This window comes from Acipenser ruthenus, chromosome 55, assembly GCF_902713425.1.
Source record: "Acipenser ruthenus chromosome 55, fAciRut3.2 maternal haplotype, whole genome shotgun sequence".
NCBI classification, from domain to species: Eukaryota; Metazoa; Chordata; class Actinopteri; order Acipenseriformes; family Acipenseridae; genus Acipenser; species Acipenser ruthenus.
Genome location: NC_081243.1, coordinates 37323 through 57416, shown reverse-complemented (window position 1 = coordinate 57416; position 20094 = coordinate 37323). Strand labels below are relative to the sequence as shown.

Here is a 20094-nt window from a genome sequence, read left to right as displayed (position 1 = left end):
GTGTGTCTCAGTGTGTGTATCTCAGTGTGTGTGTCTCAGTGTGTGTGTGTCTCCGTGTGTGTGTGTGTATCTCAGTGTGTGTGTCTCAGTGTGTGTATCTCAGTGTGTGTGTCTCAGTGTGTGTGTCTGTATCTCAGTGTGTGTATCTCAGTGTGTGTGTCTCAGTGTGTGTGTCTGTATCTCAGTGTGTGTGTCTCAGTGTGTGTGTCTCAGTGTGTGTATCTCAGTGTGTGTGTCTGTATCTCAGTGTGTGTGTCTCAGTGTGTGTATCTCAGTGTGTGTGTCTCAGTGTGTGTATCTCAGTGTGTGTGTCTCAGTGTGTGTGTGTGTTTCTGTGTGCGCGTCTCAGTCTGTGTGTGTGTGTCTCAGTGTGTGTGTGTGTTTCTGTGTGTGTGTGTGTCTCAGTTTGTGTGTGTGTGTTTCTGTGTGTGTGTGTCTCAGTGTGTGTATCTCAGTGTGTGTGTGTGTATCTCAGTGTGTGTGTCTCAGTGTGTGTGTGTCTCAGTGTGTGTGTGTATCTCAGTGTGTGTGTGTCTCAGTGTGTGTATCTCAGTGTGTGTGTCTCAGTGTGTGTGTCTGTATCTCAGTGTCTGTATCTCAGTGTGTGTGTCTCAGTGTGTGTGTGTGTATCTCAGTGTGTGTGTGTGTCTCAGTGTGTGTATCTCAGTGTGTGTGTCTCAGTGTGTGTGTCTGTATCTCAGTGTGTGTGTCTCAGTGTGTGTGTGTGTGTCTCAGTGTGTGTGTCTCAGTGTGTGTATCTCAGTGTGTGTGTCTCAGTGTGTGTGTGTGTGTCTCAGTGTGTGTGTCTCAGTGTGTGTATCTCAGTTTGTGTGTCTCAGTGTGTGTGTGTGTGTCTCAGTGTGTGTGTCTCAGTGTGTGTATCTCAGTGTGTGTGTCTCAGTGTGTGTGTCTCAGTGTGTGTGTGTGTGTGTCTCAGTGTGTGTGTGTGTGTTTCTGTGTGAGTGTGTGTGTGTGTGTCTCAGTGTGTGTGTGTGTTTCTGTGTGTGTGTGTGTGTCTCCGTGTGTGTGTGTGTGTCTCAGTGTGTGTGTCTCAGTGTGTGTATCTCAGTGTGTGTGTCTCAGTGTGTGTGTCTCAGTGTGTGTGTGTGTATCTCAGTGTGTGTCTCAGTGTGTGTATCTCAGTGTGTGTATCTCAGTGTGTGTGTCTCAGTGTGTGTGTGTGTATCTCAGTGTGTGTGTGTGTGTTTCTGTGTGTGTGTTTCTGTGTGCGCGTTTCGCAGATCTTGCTGATCGTTGAGGATTTGCTCCCTGGGTTTACAAACAAAAACCAGGACGGGACACAAAGAAAAATCGGCTTATTTCTTTTCCCGTCGCCGCGGGGAATGAAAAACTCATCTGCGTTTTTCTAAGCTCTTAATTCTTCTGGGAGGGGTCCGTCCCGAGCTCGAACTACACCCTGCATTTAAGAGTATATGTTATCTGTGTCCAGTGGCTGCCGCTAATCATGTTGGGGTTACGGGTCTTACGTGAACCTTTCAACTTGAGACCTGATGTGGACAATTTTATTTTCCTTTGCAGAGAGTTCAATTCAATGGAAAGAGCCTGCAATCCCCGGACTGTCCACAGGGTGGCGCCTGCTGCAACTCTGTCACCTGGACAAGGAAGGTAACGCGGAGTTCAGCGTCAATATAGGAAAATATAGATAGATAGATAGATAGATAGATAGATAGATAGATAGATAGATAGATATACGTCTACAACGCTGTGCAAAACGCACCAGCACACCTCCAGAGCCGTCACTGCTACATACCCGCCTGCGCGCAAACACCTCTGGGTGTGATAATTTCATTTTTCCTCTCAGTAAAATCAGAAACAACAGGCTCTCCTCGTGTGTGTGTGTGTGTGTGTGAAGATGTTACAGACAGCTTTTGCGCTTCGATAAGGTAAACGACTTTATTTTCTATTCACCCTGCCCCCCCCCCCCCCCCCCCCGCCGCCCCAACCCATCTCCCCCTCCTTTCTTTCACTCTCAATTAGTCAACCCCCCCTCCTTTCTTCCACTCTCAATAAGTCAACCCCCCCTCCTTTCTTTCACTCTCAATTAGTCAACCCCCCCTTTCTTCCACTCTCAATAAGTCAACCCCCCTCCTTTCTTTCACTCTCAATTAGTCAACCCCCCTCACCCCCTCCCCTCTCTCATCCTTGACATTCATACTGTGACCTCACTTCCATCGCCAAAACTGATCTCATTACCCGCTTAGCGCTCATGTCACTAAACACTGTGCTAAGATCTCTAAACGAAAGGGACAGGGCGGGGGTCTCCCAGAGATTGACAAAGAGTGACCCCCACCCCCACCCCCTCAGGTTTCGGGAGGCTACGTTAGGCACTCCCAACCGTAACGGCTGTCAATTGGGGTGACGAGACCTGACAGTGCTAATGCAACGTGACAGCTCCGGATGCGAACCGCGATCCTTCTCAGTGAAATACTGTGTTGCTTCGGGAGAAATCCACAGCCAGGGTTAGGCGCCAGCGATCAGACAAAGAGACAGCGAAAGTCATCTGTCTGTCTGTCTGTCTGTCTGAGGATTGCTTTACCAGGCCTCTCTGTGCTTTACAATGCTTCCCTATGCTTTACCAGACCTCTCTGTGCTTTACAATGCTTCCCTATGCTTTAGCAGACCTCTCTGTGCTTTACAATGCTTCCCTATGCTTTACCACACCTCTCTGTGCTTTACAATGCTTCCCTATGCTTTACCAGACCTCTCTGTGCTTTACAATGCTTCCCTATGCTTTACCAGACCTCTCTGTGCTTTACAATGCTTCCCTATGCTTTACCAGACCTATCTGTGCTTTACAATGCTTCCCTATGCTTTACCAGACCTATCTGTGCTTTACAATGCTTCCCTATGCTTTACCAGACCTCTCTGTGCTTTACAATGCTTCCCTATGCTTTACCAGACCTCTCTGTGCTTTACAATGCTTCCCTAAGCTTTACCAGACCTCTCTGTGCTTTACAATGCTTCCCTATGCTTTACCAGACCTCTCTGCGCTTTACAATGCTTCCCTATGCTTTACCAGACCTCTCTGTGCTTTACAATGCTTCCCTATGCTTTACCAGACCTCTCTGTGCTTTACAATGCTTCCCTATGCTTTACCACACCTCTCTGTGCTTTACAATGCTTCCCTATGCTTTACCACACCTCTCTGTGCTTTATTACCCCTTGCTGTGCTTTTGCTACAGGACAGTTTTATCAGGAAATAAAACCTGTGCTGTTTGAATCCGAGAGGGAGTCGCAGGGTTTATAGGTCAGGAAGAGATTCCGCGGCTTTGTGTCTCTGCCTGAGATGATAAACCTGTTAGGATTGAAATCCCTGGCCTACGAAATCCAGAGCGGGATTGAGTCTCTCTATAAAAGACAGTAGCATCTCTAATCATCATCCGTCCTGAGCTGTTAAAACACTCAACAGCTCTGAGATTAGACGCACTGAAAGAAACTTCATAAATTCAATGGCAAACGTTTCCACTGGAAGTCTTTCTCAGTGTCTTCAACAGAAACACTAAAAGAAACTTCATAAATTCAACGGCAAACGTTTCCACTAGAAGTCTCTCAGCGTCTTCAATAGAAACACTAAAAGAAACTTCATAAATTCAACGGCAAACGTTTCCACTGGAAGTCTTTCTCAGCGTCTTCAATAGAAACACTAAAAGAAACTTCATAAATTCAATAGCAAATATATCTTTCTCTAACCCCAGTTGGAGAGTTTGCATCGCCCTGCTATTGAGAATCGATAATCGTGTTGTAATTTTGAGATTGCGTGGTGTAGATTTTATGTGTGTATTCTGCCCTCTGGTGGAAGCAAACATTACCGCAAGGAATCGAGGTCGGGTGGGCGGATTTGACTTGACAGCGGTTTTGCATTTTTAAATTACGGTTACTTGACGGATTTTCGGTCCTCGACTGTTGTTTCACTGAGCTGCGGTAATTCGTCCCCTGGGTTGACAATGTCGACCCAGGGGACTTCTTTGACCTGAAAAAAGAAACAAGGACCAGGGGTCACAAATGGAGATTAGATAAAGGGGCATTTGGAACAGAAAATAGGAGGCACTTTTTTACACAGAGAATTGTGAGGGTCTGGATCCCCAGTCATGTTGTTGAAGCTGACACCCTGGGATCCTTCAAGAAGCTGCTTGATGAGATTCTGGGATCAATAAGCTACTAACAACCAAACGAGCAAGATAGGCCGAATGGCCTCCTCTTGTTTGTAAACTTTCTTATGTTCTTATGTTCGGTTTTTGAGAACGTGGCGTTTTGATAAGTCTATTAAAATTTGTTCTGACATTTATCTAGTCGTAGACGATTTTGTTCAGCATAAACTTTTTTTTTTATATATAAAAATATATATTATTAGAGATTATTATGCAGAATACTGTGGTAAAAGTTATCATAAAACCCACTCAAATATATATATATATATATATCCAGATCACATCATTTTAAATGGTGAAAACAAAACAAAACAAAAGCTTGTAATTAATTATGTTAATGCCATTATTAAATTAGCTGGAAAGTAAAACAAACCATTTCCTACGCTTAACTTTTTTCAACCAAAAAGTTTTTTTGACAGAGAAAAGGGGTTGTACGTAATAATTGGATTGAGGTTCTGATCCACCAATCAGATCGGGCTTGAACCAGAGCTAAAATCAACTGACATGTCTTCTAACCAATCACACTTAAGGGAATGGACAGGCGGGGTAAAACGACTCCACTTTAGTCGACGAGTGACGTCCCTTTTGCCCAATCAGTTTGTACCAAATTGGACCGGCTTTACTCTCAGCCAGTCCGCTTTTCCATGAGGCGGGTGAGTGCGAGGTGCTGCAACCAATCACAGCGACCGTCGTTGCTTTCCAGCCAATTGGAGTTTCTATCTGGAGAAAGGGGGCGGGGGGAGGTCTTTTAGGGTGACAATTTTTCGACTTCGCAGCTGAGTGCAGGAGTCTCGCGAGACGTGCTGGTAAAACGGCAGAGGCTTTGGCGCGGATATCGCGAGAGTTTTTCCTCTCCACAAAGAGGAGGAGGGGGGTGAATCCGAAAGATGTGAAGCGAATTATTTTTTTATTTTTTATTTATTTATTTTTTTTATTTTTTAAATATATATATTATTTATTTATTTATTTATTTAAATATACAAAAATGGCCGCCGCGGAGAGCGGAGAGGAGAGACTGTAAGTCTACAATTAAAAATAAACATATATTATATATTACATACGCACCCTTATTTTTGTTTTTTGGGGTATTTTTCTAGTTTAAAATCAACAATTTTGCAGCGTGCAATCTTTATAAGTGAAGGGTATTTTTCTGTTTTGTTTGCTAACGGGAGGGAGGGTAAATACCCTGATTGAGGTGCATTTTCACCCGCTTTCTGGTGTGAGGAAATACCATTTTTAGAAAGAAAGAAAGGAGGTGTGCGTTAGTCTGTATGTCTGACACTCTTTACTGTAATATATAAGGCATTGTGTTTTTAAAATGTATTTATTTTTGTATATATAGACCTCATCCTGTTTTTTGCATCCAGTTGGTCAGCGTTGTAACTCCCTAAAACACAAACAAGAATGCCTTACTTAAAATAGCATGTTTTATTTTATTTTATTTTATTTTATTTTATTTTTTGCTTGAAGTGACATTTGCAATATCAAAAAACACAACAGATGTCCGGCGGTGTGTGTTCAGGGTCTGTGTTGTTAGCACAATGCGTAATATTAATAATATCAAACTTTTTGGTTTTAAAAATAATATAAAATACTAGAACAGCCTAGATTGGTATTTTTTAATATTTCTGTATATGTTGTCGGTGTCGTTGTCTGTCTTTTTGCCGGCGAAGAAAGAGCAAGTGTATTTTACCCAAAAAACTGTGTTTATATTTTTTTTCTTGATGTAAAAAGAGAGAGAGAGATGACAGGACTGTGCACAGGAGCCAATATTATATATTATATATTATATATATATATATATTTGGTCATGTTGAAAATACAGTATATTTGTTCACGCACTGAGGGTGTGTAAAATGTGATTTATTTATTTTAAATGCGTTTTTGAAGCTTGTGTTTTTTAATAAACTATAAAAAAAAAAAAAAAACAACAAAGCGCCACCGATTCATAGAGGCTTGTTGTGTCATTAATGCTGTTTTGAAACAGGATAAAAACCATTTAGCCTTCCAGTATAATTTCAGTTGTGTTTATCTTGGTCGTTGACTTAAATATATATTTATATTTTTTAAAAAAAACATACTTGCTGTCATTTTTAGGTGAACTGTACTTGAAAAGGGATTACGTTGTCGAGTGTGCAATGATACTTTCTCACACACTGTGTGTATTTTATGGGTTTTTTTTACCGTGTTAAAACGTCATTGTCACAAATTTATACACCCAGCCTCTTTCGAAAATATTCAGCGTCTCTTAATTAACGGAGATTAATTCTTGTTGTGTGAAAATAACATTTTAAACCGTCTTTTAATGTGCTTGGGAATGGTAAAATACACCGGTGTACTTAACATTAAACACGGCTCCAGCAGTGTTGCAGACTGTGGAGTGTGTTTTAAGTGCGTCATTGTGAAAAACGTTCACATTTGTGGAAATGTACCGGGTTTTTGAGGCAGGATAGGGGTTATTTTCTGTTATATTTTTTCCCCCCAAAAGGTCACCTGATTTTATATGTATTTTTTTATTGTGCTGTTTATCTAATTTAGTAACGGGGAAGTGTATAGCTAGAGTCAGACTACCATTATATACCACTGTACAAATATACTGGGATTTGTAGTCAAAAATGTAAAGGAGAAACAGGGGATTTAAAATAAATAAATAAATACATAAATAAATAAAATGGTTTAATAAATATATGCCCGCCATTACTGTAAAAGAGAAAATACGCTTCGTTTTCGTTTGAGAAACGGTCGTTCCGCGAGACGCAAGATTTGAAAATTTAAAACGAGCGGGTTGAGTTCGGGTAACACAAGATGGCGGCTGTTGCTGTTTATTATTATTATTATTATTATATTTATTATTATTATTATTATTTTCACAAACGCACGTTAAAGGTGTGATATATTCAGACACGTCCTGTTTGGGAGGGACGTGTTTCGATAAGTTCAGTTTGGACACCATCTTAAAAATCGGTTTGGAGTAGGCAAGGCCTATGTTCCCGCCAGATTTGATATGTTAAAAAAAAAATGTTGGCACACTTTTTTGTTTTCCTGTGGAGATTTTATAATAACTTGTTTTACATAACCCTGTACACAAAGCAAGTGTAAATGGCGGTTTTTCAGTTTCTGGAAGTTTTTAAGTTACTTTTCGAAGGATCTCTGTAGAGACACTGAGAGAGAACGAACTAGTGCAAAGGTCGCAATTTTAAAGGTTTAAAACACTTTTTTTTTTTTTAAGATTACCGTTATAATTTTACTCTCGATTTAACCAATCACTGAAAACCAAGACTGTGAAACTAGCCCAAATTTGAACCAAAAAAATAATACTCAGAACCACCTGCCATGCCTTTCCATTTAAACCAACGGCCTTATGAAAACAAAAGTTTGAAAGGAAAATTCAGTTTGACCAGCTTCTTCGCTTTCCAGACCCTCATTTAAAAACGCCTCTCTGTGTTTTAGTTCTATAGCAGTGACAAAATCAACCCAAATTCGCTTGACTCTACACACCTCGAAAGGCTATCTTCGCAAGCAGGTCAGAACCCAGTACACAAACCTGATGGCTTTTGGTTCCTTGCTTTGTTGACAGTGTCGACCCAGGGGACTTTTTCGACCAGAAAAAAGAAACAAGGACCAGGGGTCACGAGTGGAGATTAGATAAAGGGGCATTCAGAACAGAAAATAGGAGGCACTTTTTTACACAGAGAATTGTGAGGGTCTGGATCCCCAGTAATGTTGTTGAAGCTGACACCCTGGGATCCTTCAAGAAGCTGCTTGATGAGATTCTGGGATCAATAAGCTACTAACAACCAAACAAGCAAGATGGGCCGAACGGGGGCCTCCTCTCGTTTGGAAACTTTCTTATGTTCTTATTTACAATGACGATCTGGCAACAGGGTCACTCACAACGCCACAGCAAACCCTACAACGACATGTCGTTCACAGGGATGCGCTGGTATAACTACAGGTTACGTGGATATAATAATTACATTTTCATTTGTCGATTTTATCACCCTTGAAACGATTGCGATTTATAACTTCTGTCAGGGTATTAACTTGGATTAGGAAGTGGATCCATTGTTTTTTCTCTCTCTCTCTCTCTCACCTCTCCCCCCAAGTCTGTCTTTTCAAAATCAATACACCACCGCTCTCGCTCCCAGCATTGAAGCGAGGCGGAATTAAACTGAAATTCAATTCTCCTTTTTCTCAATTAAATATTTACAACTTGTTTCCCAGCATTCCTTCCCGGAATCTCTATGCGGAGCGGGGCTTAGGAGGTGCTGTGTCCCGCCTTGACCAATAGCGGAGCCCCTGCGTGTCCTGCGTCTTTTAGGGAAAGGAAAACATACAAGGGCGCACCCACTGGACGGCCTACAGCACTGGCCAGAAGCTTTTGTATTATCTAGAATTTTTTTTTAGGATTGAGACATAATAATAAAAAAAATGTATATATAAATATAATTTTAGATATTTTTATTTAGCATCGTGTAATCAAAGAAAGATCTATCGAAAGGCATGGTAGTATTTCATGTTAGATTTCGAAATGTCACAGTATGTTAACATTATTCAGCAGGTGTCCTCTGACTTTAGGAAGCAGGATTTGTTCATTCTATTGGGGTCCGCTGTGTTTTTCTCCCCAGATCTCTTTCAACGCCAGAGGCCGGGGAGTCCAGTTGTTCAAGTATAAATAAATACAACGTGGCTTAACGGAATGGCCTTCCGGTTTTATTTTGAGAAAGTATTTCCTTTTTCACCGCGTCGGTCAACTGGAGATATTTTTGGCAACGTGCATGTAATACTTGCGGTATTCGGAAAGAGAATTCCGCGTGCAGTAATTCTGTAACCCAGCTAGTTTAATAATATGAAAATCATTTTATCCTGCATGATCGGTCTCTTCTGCTAAGCTTTTGTTTGTGTTGCAAAAACTTTACTAACCAGTTTCTTGCACAGGCCACTACAAAATGTGTGTCTTTATTTATTTTATATTTTTTTTATTTTTTAAACTGTTCATGTAGGGCAGCAGTGTGGAGTAGTGGTTAGGGCTCTGGACTCGTTGGTTGGTCGTGGGTACAATCCCACTGCTGCTGTACCCTTGAGCAAGGTACTTTACCTAGATTGCTCCAGTAAAAACCCAACTGTATAAATGGGTAACTGTATGTAAAAATAATGTGATATCTTGTAACAATTGTAAGTCGCCCTGGATAAGGGAGTCTGCTAAGAAATAAATAATAATAATAATAATAATAATAATAATAATGTAAAATTAATAATTTTTGCTTTTGCTGATATATTGGAAGCTTTCTTTTTTATCTGCGATGGCGTTGTCTGCATAATGTACTTGCGTTCTCTATTTCCAGCTGTTTGTCTCTGAGCAAAAACATTGTTATGAAATTCATTATTATTATTATTTTTTTTTTTTTTTTTTTTTAAATATATGTATTTTTTTTAATCAAGCATTGTCTTAAGAGGCAGGAGATCTGGTTTCGATTATTATTATTTTTTTTTGCCAGTTTTGAAGTATCGGGAGATTGCAACAGATTATTCTATGTTTATTTATTTATTTCTATTTATTTATTTATTTATTTATTTATTTATTTATTTATTTTTTTACAGAATGATAAAAACACCGGCTTCTGTTAAGCTGAGGGAAGACAAAGCCACTTTTTCAGGAACAGCAACTTGCAGGAGACCCCCGGAGACTTGGTTTGAGGCAGCTTTGCTGTATCAAACCCCCAAGTCTCCCCTGGTGTGCCGCGCAGTGGCCTGAAACCTAAGCCCCTCTCACGCTGGCGTGCTCCGCCCGGGTCGGGAGCCGGTGTCATGCGGGTTGGCTTCACGATTTCACAGTGCTTGTGATAAAGCAGGGCTGACCCGGGTGACAGACGCACGTCCACGACGCGCGGATCAGTGCCCTGGAAGCAGCTTGTTACAGACGCTTCCTCCCAAGCTTCTCTGGATTGAACCGTCGGCTCAGATGTTGATCAGAGCAAACGCTTCTTCATCCCCGCTGCAGTCCGGCTCATGTCTCAAGCGACACAAACGTGGCGAAACAGAACAAACAGAAGCGTTCCTCGCGGAGGTGAAACCTTCACGCGGGCCCGGCTGTTTGTTGTCACAAAACGGCCGTCGGGCATTTTGTCTTGCTCGACCCGGGTCAAAGCGCGTCGAGCCACGCCTGGAGGTGGCTCGCTGGGTGTATTCACACTCTGCGGGGACTGAACCTGGGTCAGGACTGGGGTAGGAATGTGAAAGGAGCTCCGTTCTCCTGAAGTTACAAAGAGGCTTCGTGTCCCCACGGCGTGTTCCGCGGTCTTAAATTCCGGTTCATTTTTCCAGACGTTTTCAGCTTTTTGTGATCTTTCTAGAACATCAATGTGGATGGGATTACAGTGCGTGTGTGGAAGAGTTATCTGTATGGGCCTGCGTTTTACACACGCAGCTGTTTAGACGCTACAGCCGACGTGTGTGTAGCTCTGGCCGTGGATACAGGCTTAGGAAGAATTGTACATGTTCAGCACTTGGACAGCCCTAATATCTATATAAGGTCCGTTTTTTCTTTTTTTTTTTATAAATTTACTTGCCGCCAATTATTTTTTTTAGTATTTTCTCCCAATTTAGAATGGCCAATTATTATTTTTTTTAGGCTCAGCTCCCCGCTCCCACCCCTGCGCTGACTCGGGAGCGGTGAAGATGAACACACGCTGTCCTCCAAAGCATGTGCCATCAGCTGCCCGCTTCTTTACACGCTGCAGACTCACCGTGAAGCCGCCTCAGAGCTACAGCGTCGGAGGACAACGCAGCTCTGGGCACCTTACAGGCAAGCCCGCAGGCGCCCGGCCAGACTACAGGGGGCGCTGGTGCGCGGTGAGCCGAGGACACCCTGGCTGACCTAACCCTCCCTCCCACCGGGCGACGCTCGGCCAATTGAGCGCCGCCCCCTGGAAGCTCCTGTCCATGGTCGGCTGTGGAATAGCCTGGACTTGAACTCGCATCCTGCACTCCACGTGGAGCGCCTTTACTGGATGCGCCACTCTGGAGCCCCCCTTAGGTTCTTTTTTAAGGAGCGCGTTTCCAGTGAAGCGTTCAGTAAAATGTCAAACTGTTTTGAAACTTTTCTTGTGGTTTTTACGCGTTTCCAATTGCGTACAAAAAAAAAAAAATAGGTGGTCAACTACAGGTGTAATAAAGGGCAGGGCATTTTGTTGAAAAATTAAAAGGTAATAAATCTATTAAATATATATATAGTTCTTTAAAAAAATAATAATAATAATGAGATTTTAGGGTGCTTTTAAGAAGACTAGACTGTTTGCAAACTGGTCGTTTTTTTTTTTGGAGCATAAAACATTCAACACACACAAAACTTAGACGACACATGCTGAGATGGGGAGTGTAGGTTTTTTCCTCAAAAGGAATCTGAACCCAAGCAGAAATGCAGTTTTAGCATCAAAACGCGTTTTTTATTTGTTCATTTCAAATTGCATTCCTTCGAAGGAGGGGCTGGGAGTGTGTACAAATTAAGTCATTGCTGCCCAGAAAAAAACGGGTTATTTTAAAATGAGCTCAGAGGACAGAAACAGGTGTTTTACCCACCTGCAGAAACTCCCCGTGTGGAGGCCTTCGCTGCATGTGGGTTTGTGCCACATCATCATCATCATCATCACCACCAACCACAAAGGAAACTAACACATCACCACATGAGTTGTTGTAAGCCAATTACAGCGATGGCCAATAGTTTTGCATCCCCCTATAGAATGAACTCCTTTTACTTCACAGTGTCTAACGAAACCTGCTGAATAATATTAGTTGCCATTTTCAATTGCATACCATCGCTTGGTTTATTTATGGCTTCCGGTAGACTTTTTAATTATTATTATTATTACTATTAATATTTTTTTTTTGTACGACCGTCTACAAAATCTCTGGTTCTTAAAAATAAACGAATACTGGAGGGGAGGGGGTAGGGATAAACACAGAAAAACAGAAGCATGATCTTTTTTTTCCATTTCCTGTTTTTTAAATGCATTTATTTATTTATTTATTTTTGTCCCTCCAGTGAGGAGAAAAACGAAGACCAGGAGCAGCCGGGACAGAAGGAGAAACCCCCAAAACCGAAGAAGTTGAAGAAGGAAGGGGGGCGGGATGAGGAGGGGCTGCAGCCTGCCCCGCCCCCTCCTTCTCCTCCTCCCCCTCCCCCCTCCTCCTCCTCCTCCTCCTCCTCCTCCGCAGAGCAGCCACCGTCTTCCATGGAGGCTGGGAGAGCCGAGCCCTGTGAGTCTGCAGCGGGGGCCGCCAGCTCCGCCCCAGCCCCCCCAGAGCCTGCCGTCTCCCCCAAACAGAGGCGCTCCGTCATCCGCGACCGGGGGCCCCTGTACGACGACCCCTCGCTGCCCCAGGGCTGGGCGCGCAAGCTGAAACAGCGCAAGTCTGGGAGGTCGGCCGGGAAATACGATGTGTACCTGATCAAGTGAGTGGAGGGGGTATGGGGGGGGGGGGTGCGCTTGTGCAAGCCACTTTGGGGCTTGGAACTGAGTTTCAGGAGGTTGGTATTTTTTATTTTATTTTTTTTTAATTATTTTGGAGGAGGGGGTTATTGAAATTTAATTATAATCAACCCAGACTTGGTACGGCCATTCCTTAGCAGAAGCAGGTTTGAGATTCTGTGTCACAGTGACCTGCTTTTTTTTTTTTTTTTTTTTTTTTTTTTTTTTTTTTATTTGCGTTCCAGCAAAGGATTCCAGCTTTTGATTTAGCGTTCTGAAGTCTCTTGACATACAGAGTGGGTGTACTGACCTACTTTTTCGTCATGCCAACTGAGGCTCCATTTGAAGGCTGTGTTTTTGGGCACCGTCCTGTTTTGATGAAACCGTGAATGAGAGAATCTGTCTATTCTGCAGCCTCGCGTCTCTCAACAGGATCCCTGCGTAGCGCGACGGGACGAGGGGAGACTTTATTTATTTCTCTTACTACGGGAGGAATTATTATTATTATTATTTATTATTATTATTATTATTATTATTATTATTTAAGTTAAAAAAAAGAAAGTGTAGTATGTCTTGTGCTGTTTTTGTTTTCTGTGCAAACACGGGTAAATTATTAATTGATTTTTCTGTAATAAATATCTGTCTGGTGGGAAGGTTATTGTTTTTCTGTGCATAGGTCAATCGAGCAGCGTGCGTGTGGAGGTGACGCTGTTTGCAAATCTGTTTCTAGTGTCAGATTAAAAAATTAAATAAATAAATAAATACAGTTTTTGCATCATCTAGAATTTTAGGATTGAGACATACTTTAAAAAAAAAAAAAAAAAAAACATAATTTGGATCTTTTCTTATTTAACGTCATGTAGTCCAAAGAACCTACAAAATGATATCGCAAAAAAAAAGTCTAATGGAAGCCGTAAAAGTATTTCATGTTAGATTTTTCGAAACGTCACATTTTTTCAGTTTGTCAGTCTCTTTTTTTAAGTTCATTTTAAGGGTGGTGATGCAAAACATTTGGCCGCAGCTGTAACCCTCTTCTTTAGAGATTCTCGTCCCTGGAGCAGCCAAAGCTCCTGTAGCACCCTCTGCATATCGCTTACATTTTGAATTCTGTTTTAAGAACGCTGGCCCTTTCACTCGTGGGCTTGTGCTTCAAACTCTCTTCTAAATGGTTTAATTGAACCAATTAATTAACCCTCCATCCAGATCCTGAAGTAGTACATTCTCTCTCTCTCTCTCTCCCTCTCTCTCTATCTCTCTCTCTCTCTCTCTCCCTGTCTCTCCCTCTCTGTCTCTTTTTAAAACGTAGATCTCACTCTCTCTCTCTCTCTCTGTCTGTCTCATTTTAAAACGTAGATCTCTCTCTCTCTCTCTCTCTCTCTCTCTCTCTCTCATTTTACCTGTTAAACCTGCCGAGAGAGAGAGAGTGAGATCTATGTTTTATTTTATGGTGTTGGGATATAGCTGCACTTTTTAAATGAATGTACTGTTAGTAAATGGAATTATTTATTTTATTTTTTTTAATGGTTTTTGTAACAGGATACGGATCAGTAATCCATCAACTTGAAAAATGAAAATACAGCATTTTGAACTTGGGAACGCAGAGGGGAGCGGAGGGAGAAACCCTGACTTGCTCACAGTGAACCGTTTTTCACATTTTCTCTTTTGCAGCCCGGAGGGGAAGGCCTTCCGCTCGAAAGTGGAGCTCATCGCGTACTTCCAGAAAGTGGGGGACACCACCACCGACCCCAACGACTTCGACTTCACCGTCACGGGGCGCGGCAGCCCCTCCCGACGCGACAAGAAGCCCCCCAAGAAACCCAAGGTGGTGAAAGCCTCGGGGAGGGGGCGGGGGAGGCCCAAGGGCAGCGGGAAGCTGCGGTCGGCCTCCGAGGGGGTGGCGGTGCAGCGCGTGGTGGAGAAGAGTCCCGGCAAGCTGCTGGTCAAGATGCCTTTCGTTCCCCCGGCTTCCAAACCCCAAACCGGGGCGGTGGCCATTAAAAAGAGGCCCGGCAGGAAGAGGAAGCTGGAGCAGGAGCCCCCGGGGGGCGCCCCGAAGAAGAGGGGGCGCAAGCCGGCGGGGGTGGGGGTGGGGGTGGCTGGGGGGTCCGGGAGTCAGGGGACGATACCCGCGACAGCCAGCCTGTCCGCAGCGCAGGCAGTCGAAGCCAGGAAGAGAGCTCCGCTCGCGGGGAAGGTGCACGATACGGCGCTGCCCATCAAGAAGCGGAAGACGAGGGAGACCGTGGAGGAGCCGGAGCCACCGCCTCCTCCTCCTCCTCCTCCTCCTCCTCCCCCAGCCTCCTCTGGGGCGCTGGAGAAGGGAGTGAAGGGGACCAAGTGCCCTGGGAGGAAGCACAAGGAAGGGGGGGAAGGTGGGGGTAGCAGCAGCAGCGGTGGAGGTGGAGGAGGAGTGGGAGTGGGAGTGGGAGTGGGGGGAAGCCCTTCAAAGGGACAGAAGAAAAAGAAACCCCAGCACAAGCATCACCACCCCGCCCAACACCCTCCCCCTCCCGCCACGCACGCAGAGCAGCCGCAGGACTTGAGCGCCCCCAAACTGTGCCGGGAGCAGCAACAGCAGCAGCCCAGAAAGGAGGCTGCCACCCGAGGGGACAGCTGCCCCAGCAAGACTCAAGCAGCCGCTGCTGTGGAAGCCAAAGGCAAACAGCGGGCGGGGGTGATCATGGGAGGGGGGGCGGAGGGAGGGGACGTGAAGGACATTGTGCCCACGTCGGCCGTGCCGAGGCCCAGCCGGGAGGAGACTGTGGAATCCCGGACCCCCGTCAGCGAGAGAGTGAGCTGACTGCAAAACAACCCGATCAAATAATAATAATAATAATAATAATAATGACGACAGCAACAAATAATAATAAACTAATAATTATAATTAAAAAACGTGTAAAAAGAGGAAGGAGAATAATACTGCGTCGACAACTTAAAAAAAATATATATATATTTTGAGAGTTTAGATTAATAAAGGCAGCTGAAGGTACTCCCAGTGGATAGGGCTCCTAAACAGACAACAAATACATACAATAATAATAATAATAATAATAATACACGTTGCTTCCTGACAACTAGACACACATTTTTTATTTTTCATTATTATTATTTTTATTACAATTATAATTATTTTTTGGGGTGTTTTGTTTTTTTTTTTTTTTTTTCCTTATCCTAATAGTTGTTGTTGTTTCAAAGCTTCAAGGTGGAATTTGAGAAGAAAGATAGGCTATTAATGGCAAAAAATGGCTGTGTGGTCCAGTGGTTAAAGAAAAGGGCTTGTAACCAGGAGGTCCCCGGTTCAAATCCCACCTCAGCCACTGACTCACTGTGTGACCCTGAGCAAGTCACTTCACCTCCTTGTGCTCCGTCTTTCGGGTGAGACGTAGTTGTAAGTGACTCTGCAGCTGATGCATAGTTCACATACCCTAGTCTCTGTAAGTCGCCTTGGATAAAGGCGTCTGCTAAATAAACAAAAAAAAAAAAATATATATATATATTTATTTTATATATATAAATACACACACACACAGTAATAGACAAACCACTGCATAGCAGCTAAAGCCATTCCAGGTTTGTCTATCAGGTTCATTAGCTATAGTATACGTTGAAGCTAGAGAATCTCTCTCCATGCTTTTTACTGAAGCTTTGAAAAGCGACGTGGTTTAACTGCAGTGTGGTAAGAACTTCCTGCTGGCTGTCTGTCTGTCTGGCTCGTAAGAGGTTAAGATCAGACTTCGAGAGGAGGCTGAATCTCAGATACCAGAGCCCTAGTTACACACAGCGTTTGGATTTCTAAAACAGGTGTGAGGATTAAGAGGTTCTGGGAATTGTGTGTGTGCGCTTTCTGGGGCTGCGGAGTGGAGAAGTTAAAGATGATACTTAGTTAAGGACAACCGTTCAGACCCTTAATAAAATAGGATCGCTCCATTACAGTATAAACAGTGATAGTAGGAGATTATAGATATATATACACACCTCCAATGTTGTGATTCAAACACATGCGCTCTTGAGAAAGATATGTACAACATATCGACACATTGGGCAGCTGGCTCTTTGAGCTAAACAACATATATATTTCATTATTTTTATTTATTTATTTATTTATTTATTTTTTTTAATACCTTAGATTTGCACCTCTTTTAAAAGAAGCTGAACGGATTCCCGTTCTGCATTTTTAACTAATGTTGGAGGTAGGTGAAGAGCTAGGAATTATGCAGCCGCGCCATATATGGGATCTCTCTGAGCTTTCGCATTGAATTGTAAACTGCAGATACACCAACAAGGTGTGATTTTTTTGAGTTTTACAGACTCCTTTCTGGTGAGGTTTCAGACAGGTTCAGGGGTCTGTCTGTCTGCCAGCAGCAAGAAAGACTGACGCTGCTGCTCAGGGAGTTCTTACAGCTGTGGTTTGAGTACCGTTTCATTTTTTTTATTTGTTGTGTTTTTTTATTTTGTGTTATATAACTACATATTTATTATTCATATAACAAAGCACCTTATCTAAAACAAATAAAAAAAACAACACAGTAAAAATAATAATAATAATAATGATGATAATGTAAAAACGTCCTTGGTTTGACACAGTTCAAGCGTTTCAGGTCACACACCCCAGTGCATTCTGGTAAGTGTAGTCCTGCTGTGAAAGGTTCACACTAGCCTTACCTGTGTGTGATGCTGCAGATTCAGACATACAGGCATCAAGGAGGACAATAATCACTGAAGACGGGCTAAGTGAAGCCATCTGTATCTCCACACGCAGGCTGATCGTACTACTACTACTAATAATAATAATAATAATAATAATGAAATGTTTTCAGCCAATGCCAGAAAGGTTTGTTCTCATTTTTCTTCCACGGGGCCGGAGTCTTACCCACCACAAGATTAAATAACACCCCCCCACAAAAAAAATACTGACCGAACCTCCTTTCCGAGTTAACTAGAGGTCATTTGTGGCCAAGTGTTTTGCATATAGAATGAACTCGTTTTGCTTCATAAAGTCGAATGAAACCTGCTGAATAATGTTACGTTAACATATTGAATTACACACCAGCGCTTTGGAGTTATCATTAAAATTCTAGGTGATGCAATTCTTTATGCCATAGCTGTACACCGTGTTAAAATACATTCTATTGAGAGAAGGTGTGTCGTTTTTATACACAGTTATGCACAGCTTCTCTCTCTCAGACATATTCACAGTGCTGGTAACGTGCAGAACCCACGACAGTGTTAAAAACACTGCTAGAGCCAGACCGTACTTATTTCAGCAAAACCATGACTTGGCCAGCATCCCAGTTTGTTGTGGAGAAGGAGAGAGATTGTCTGCCTTGTGGATGGAGGAGGGGGGGCGGGGGGGGAATAAATACGCCTCCTAGATTTATCCACAAAAAGCAAAATTACTGTGGCTGATCGGATTTGGTCCCTAAAGTTTCCCTTTTCAACTTTATCAGGGTCTGCAAGGACAGGAAATATCTTTAACCTAACCTCACTGAAGTTGCCTGCAAGAATTTAGTCAGAATAAAAAAATAAAAAGTTAGAAACGCAAACGGATCCGGCATTTTGTCGCTGAATTTTCTCGTCTTGCCAAAAGTTTGCTGTGTATGTTTAGAAAAGAAGCGGATTTCTTCCGTGTACGAGAACAGAAATCCATTCCCCCCCCCCCGAGGAATAAATTTCTTGCAGTGTTTGTTGTTGCAATAGTCAGATATTTTCTCCCAGCGCTGTCGTAGGTGTGTGTAATAAAATACAGCGCAGTGTTCCACGTTGCATGAGTGACTAACATGCTACCAATTCTGAGCAGATTGTACATGGAAATATAAGACTAAATGGGACACGAGAAACAGCCTGAATCATCTAGTTTTGGGGTCAACCATTAAAAAAAAAAAAAAAAAAGTTTGATAGGAATTTTTTTAGTTCTTAGTTGCTAGTATAGCAGTCAATTCCAGTGGCGCAGTGGTTGCAGGACTGGGCTGCAATATGAAAGGATGCGAGTTCAAGTTCTCGCACCAGACCCCCCCCCCCCCCCCCCCCCCAGTCAGGTCTTGTTGGGCATGTGGTCTGGATTAATGAAAAGGAAAGCCTTACAGTGAAAATGACCACACAGTGTCGCACAACCATCTTCGTTGACTAAAACTTTACAAATGTTTTTTAAAAGCTAAAACTTGGGAGGTAATTTTCCGATTCCCCCCCCCCCCCCCCATCCTAAGGCTGTACGACACCAGAACAAAACCTTCCTGGCATTGATGTCGTTTAGGGACCGCCTCCTCTCTAAATCACGTTTCTTTTTAATTTTATCCAAATCAGAGCTCTGAGACACAGTCTGTGTGTGCCAGAAGGACAGGGCCTTGAAGAAGGGATGATGCAGGGAAAGAGAAGTGGCCTTGTGATGGAAGTCTTAACAGAAACGCACACGTGCGCTAACGACACGGGGCCCCGTGTTTTGCCCTTCCAATTTATTTCAACGCACCTGTTTCAATAATGCGGAGAAGTCCGATTCACAAGAGGAGTCAGTACCTGTAAAGCCGAGGGAACACGGAGCTGCTTTGGGGCTTGGAACTGGGGTTCAGGAGACCGGGGTTCAGGACGCTGCGCGGCACACCAGGCAGGGAGACTTGGGGGGGGGGGGGGGGGTTTGATACAGCAAACCTCAAACTAGGTCTCCTACCAGGTTTCAGGGGGTCCGAGTGAAAGGCGAAATTTGATTGCAGCTCAGTCCACTGAAGCCCACCGAAGCCAACTCTACCACACACACACAACGTTGTGAAATTGCTGACTGTTTCAACCTTGGCCAGTTTTGATAAAAATGCATAGCACTTTATAGCAAATGTTGCGTGATGGGGGACACCCTACTCCCTTTTTATCCTATTTTTATAATTTTTATTTTTATATATTTTTTATTATTATTATTATTTTTGTCTTCAATCAGTGAGAAGGGTTGTCCTACCACCGCAGCTACTGTATTAGACAAAGGTCACCTTTTGAACCCGGATCCTAGCCTTCCTGATATTGAGAAAATGTCAGTTCACTCGCGGCTTTGTTACAAAGTACGCTGTGGCCATTTTCCTCAAAAATAAATAATAAGCATTTAAAAAATAAAATAATGGTTGAAAAAAACAACAATAAACAAACAAATAAACCAACAACCTGCTGTTTCTTCCACCCGGGGAAAACTAATCTTTTTTTTTACCCTGTGGACTTTGAAAAAAAGACTCTTCCCTAAGTAGACGCGTACCGTGTCTGCGTTTTTCAGAACAAAAAAAAAAAAAACTAGTTTGAAACTCATCTGGTCATGGTATATATTTTTTTGTAATTTATATTTTTTGTCAGCTTCCATTGATGGTCTGCCTCCCCTGTGACCTGTTTGTGATGTCATTGAAAGGGGGTTGGGCTTAGTAACTGAAATCCATGCTGATTGGCCTCTGCGTGTCAGCCACGCCCCCCTCACCTCACGAGACATCCAA

At 43.0% G+C, this 20094-nt stretch overlaps 1 protein-coding gene across 1 annotated transcript; it reads left to right on the top strand.

Annotated features, from left to right (window-relative positions):
- The first annotated feature begins 4958 nt into the window (after positions 1-4958).
- On the top strand, positions 4959-19765 carry LOC117401614 (methyl-CpG-binding protein 2-like). The gene is made up of 4 exons (XM_059017213.1): positions 4959-5186; positions 12211-12621; positions 14306-15428; positions 18938-19765. Exons 1-4 carry the CDS (start codon positions 5155-5157, stop codon positions 18980-18982), a joined length of 1611 nt encoding a protein of 536 aa, XP_058873196.1. The 5' UTR covers positions 4959-5154; the 3' UTR covers positions 18983-19765.
- Positions 19766-20094: the final 329 nt, after the last annotated feature.